At 46.0% G+C, this 1,618-nt stretch overlaps 1 protein-coding gene across 1 annotated transcript; it reads left to right on the forward strand.

Annotated features, from left to right (window-relative positions):
- Window positions 1–74: 74 nt before the first annotated feature.
- LOC107302165 (zinc finger protein 501-like) lies at window positions 75–1,573 on the forward strand (the record flags this gene model as incomplete). Its single annotated transcript, XM_015831279.2, has 1 exon — window positions 75–1,573. A coding segment is annotated over exon 1 (1,499 nt), but the record flags the coding sequence as incomplete, so codon positions are not given.
- Window positions 1,574–1,618: the final 45 nt, after the last annotated feature.

Raw genomic sequence — 1,618 nt, forward strand, 5'->3', positions numbered from 1 at the left:
TTTTTCCAAAGTTCTGCTTGTTAAAAGAGTTTTCTCGGTTAGAAAGCCCTGCAATTGAGCAGCCCCTGGAAATTATGCAGAGGGGGGAATGCTTTAGCCAAAGATCCCCTCAGAGGAATCAGGGGAGACTCTCCAAATGCTCCGAGTGTGGGAAATCCTTTGCTCACCGGTCCCTCTTTTTGATCCACCGGAAGCTGCACACGGGGGATGGATCCCATCTGTGTTTTCTTTGTGGGAACTCCTTTCCTGGAACGTGGAGCTTTGCCAAACATCTCAGGAGCCACCCTGGACTGAGGCCTTACAAATGTGGAGAGTGCGGGATGCGTTTTGCTAAAGGCTCGGACCTTGGAGCCCATCAGTGGATCCACCAGGGAAAGAGATCTCAGGAATCCTGGAAGCGCTGGGGAAGATTTCCCAGCAGATGGTGTCTTTCTAGGCCTCGGAAGAGCCCAACTAAAGAGAAGCCCTGCAAGTGTATGCAATGTGGGCAGCGCTTTCCTCACAAACCAGAGCTGCTTAAACATCAACAAATCCACACCGGAGAGAAACCTTATCAATGTGTGGAGTGTGGGGAATCTTTCCGTTATAAACATTTTTTAAAAAAACATGAGAAAATTCACACAGGACAGAATCCTTATAAATGCTTTGTGTGTGGAAAATGTTTTACTCGCAGTTCATCTCTTTGCAGACATAAAAAAATACATACAAAGGAGGAAAGCAGACCGTGCCTAGAATGTGGGAAATGTTTCTCCAGCAAGTCACACTTGCTACAACATCAGAGAATTCACACTGGGGAAAGACCCCATCAATGCCCAGAATGCGATAAGCGATATCTGACTGCTTTCGAACTTCGGAGACACCAAAGGAGGCACACGGGAGAAAAACTCTATAAATGTGAGGTTTGTGGGAAAAGCTTTTTTGAAAAGTCAGCTCTTTTTCAACATCAGACAATCCACACAGGAGAGAAGCCCTATCAGTGCATCGAGTGTGGAAAATTTTTTCGTTTGATATCAAGCCTCAGACTTCATGAGAATGTTCACAGAGGAGAAAAAAAATTCAGATGTTTAGACTGTGGGAGAGAATTTGCTCATTCATTCCAATTTAGACGTCACTGCCAAATACATACAGGAGAGAAACTCTATAAATGCTCGGAGTGTGAGAAATCTTTTCGTTGGAAACAATATCTTACAGAACACCAGTGGATTCACACAGGAGAGAAGCCATACAAGTGTGTGCAGTGTGGAAAGAGCTTTACTCGCAACACCCAGCTTTCGATCCATGTAAAGCTTCACACAGGCATAAAACACAAAGTGCAAAAAAAGGAAAAGTGTCCAGAATGTGGGAGATGTTTTTCCAGAAAGGCACACCTCATTCGACATCAGAGGCTTCACACCGGAGACAGACCCTATCAATGCCCAGAATGTGAGAAACGGTTTGTGGAGTCTGCTCAACTCCTGAGACACCAGAGGGGGCACACAGGGGAGAAGCCCTATAAATGTGGGGAGTGTGCGAAGTGTTTTCTCACAGCAACACTGCTTCGGGTTCACGAGAGAACCCACACGGGGGAGAAGCCGTACAAATGCAGGGAGTGTGGGAAATGCTTTTCCCGAAAAGACCA

The sequence above is a fragment of the Protobothrops mucrosquamatus genome, unplaced genomic scaffold, assembly GCF_001527695.2.
Source record: "Protobothrops mucrosquamatus isolate PMUCROS unplaced genomic scaffold, P.Mucros_1.0 scaffold30843, whole genome shotgun sequence".
Classification (NCBI taxonomy): domain Eukaryota; kingdom Metazoa; phylum Chordata; class Lepidosauria; order Squamata; family Viperidae; genus Protobothrops; species Protobothrops mucrosquamatus.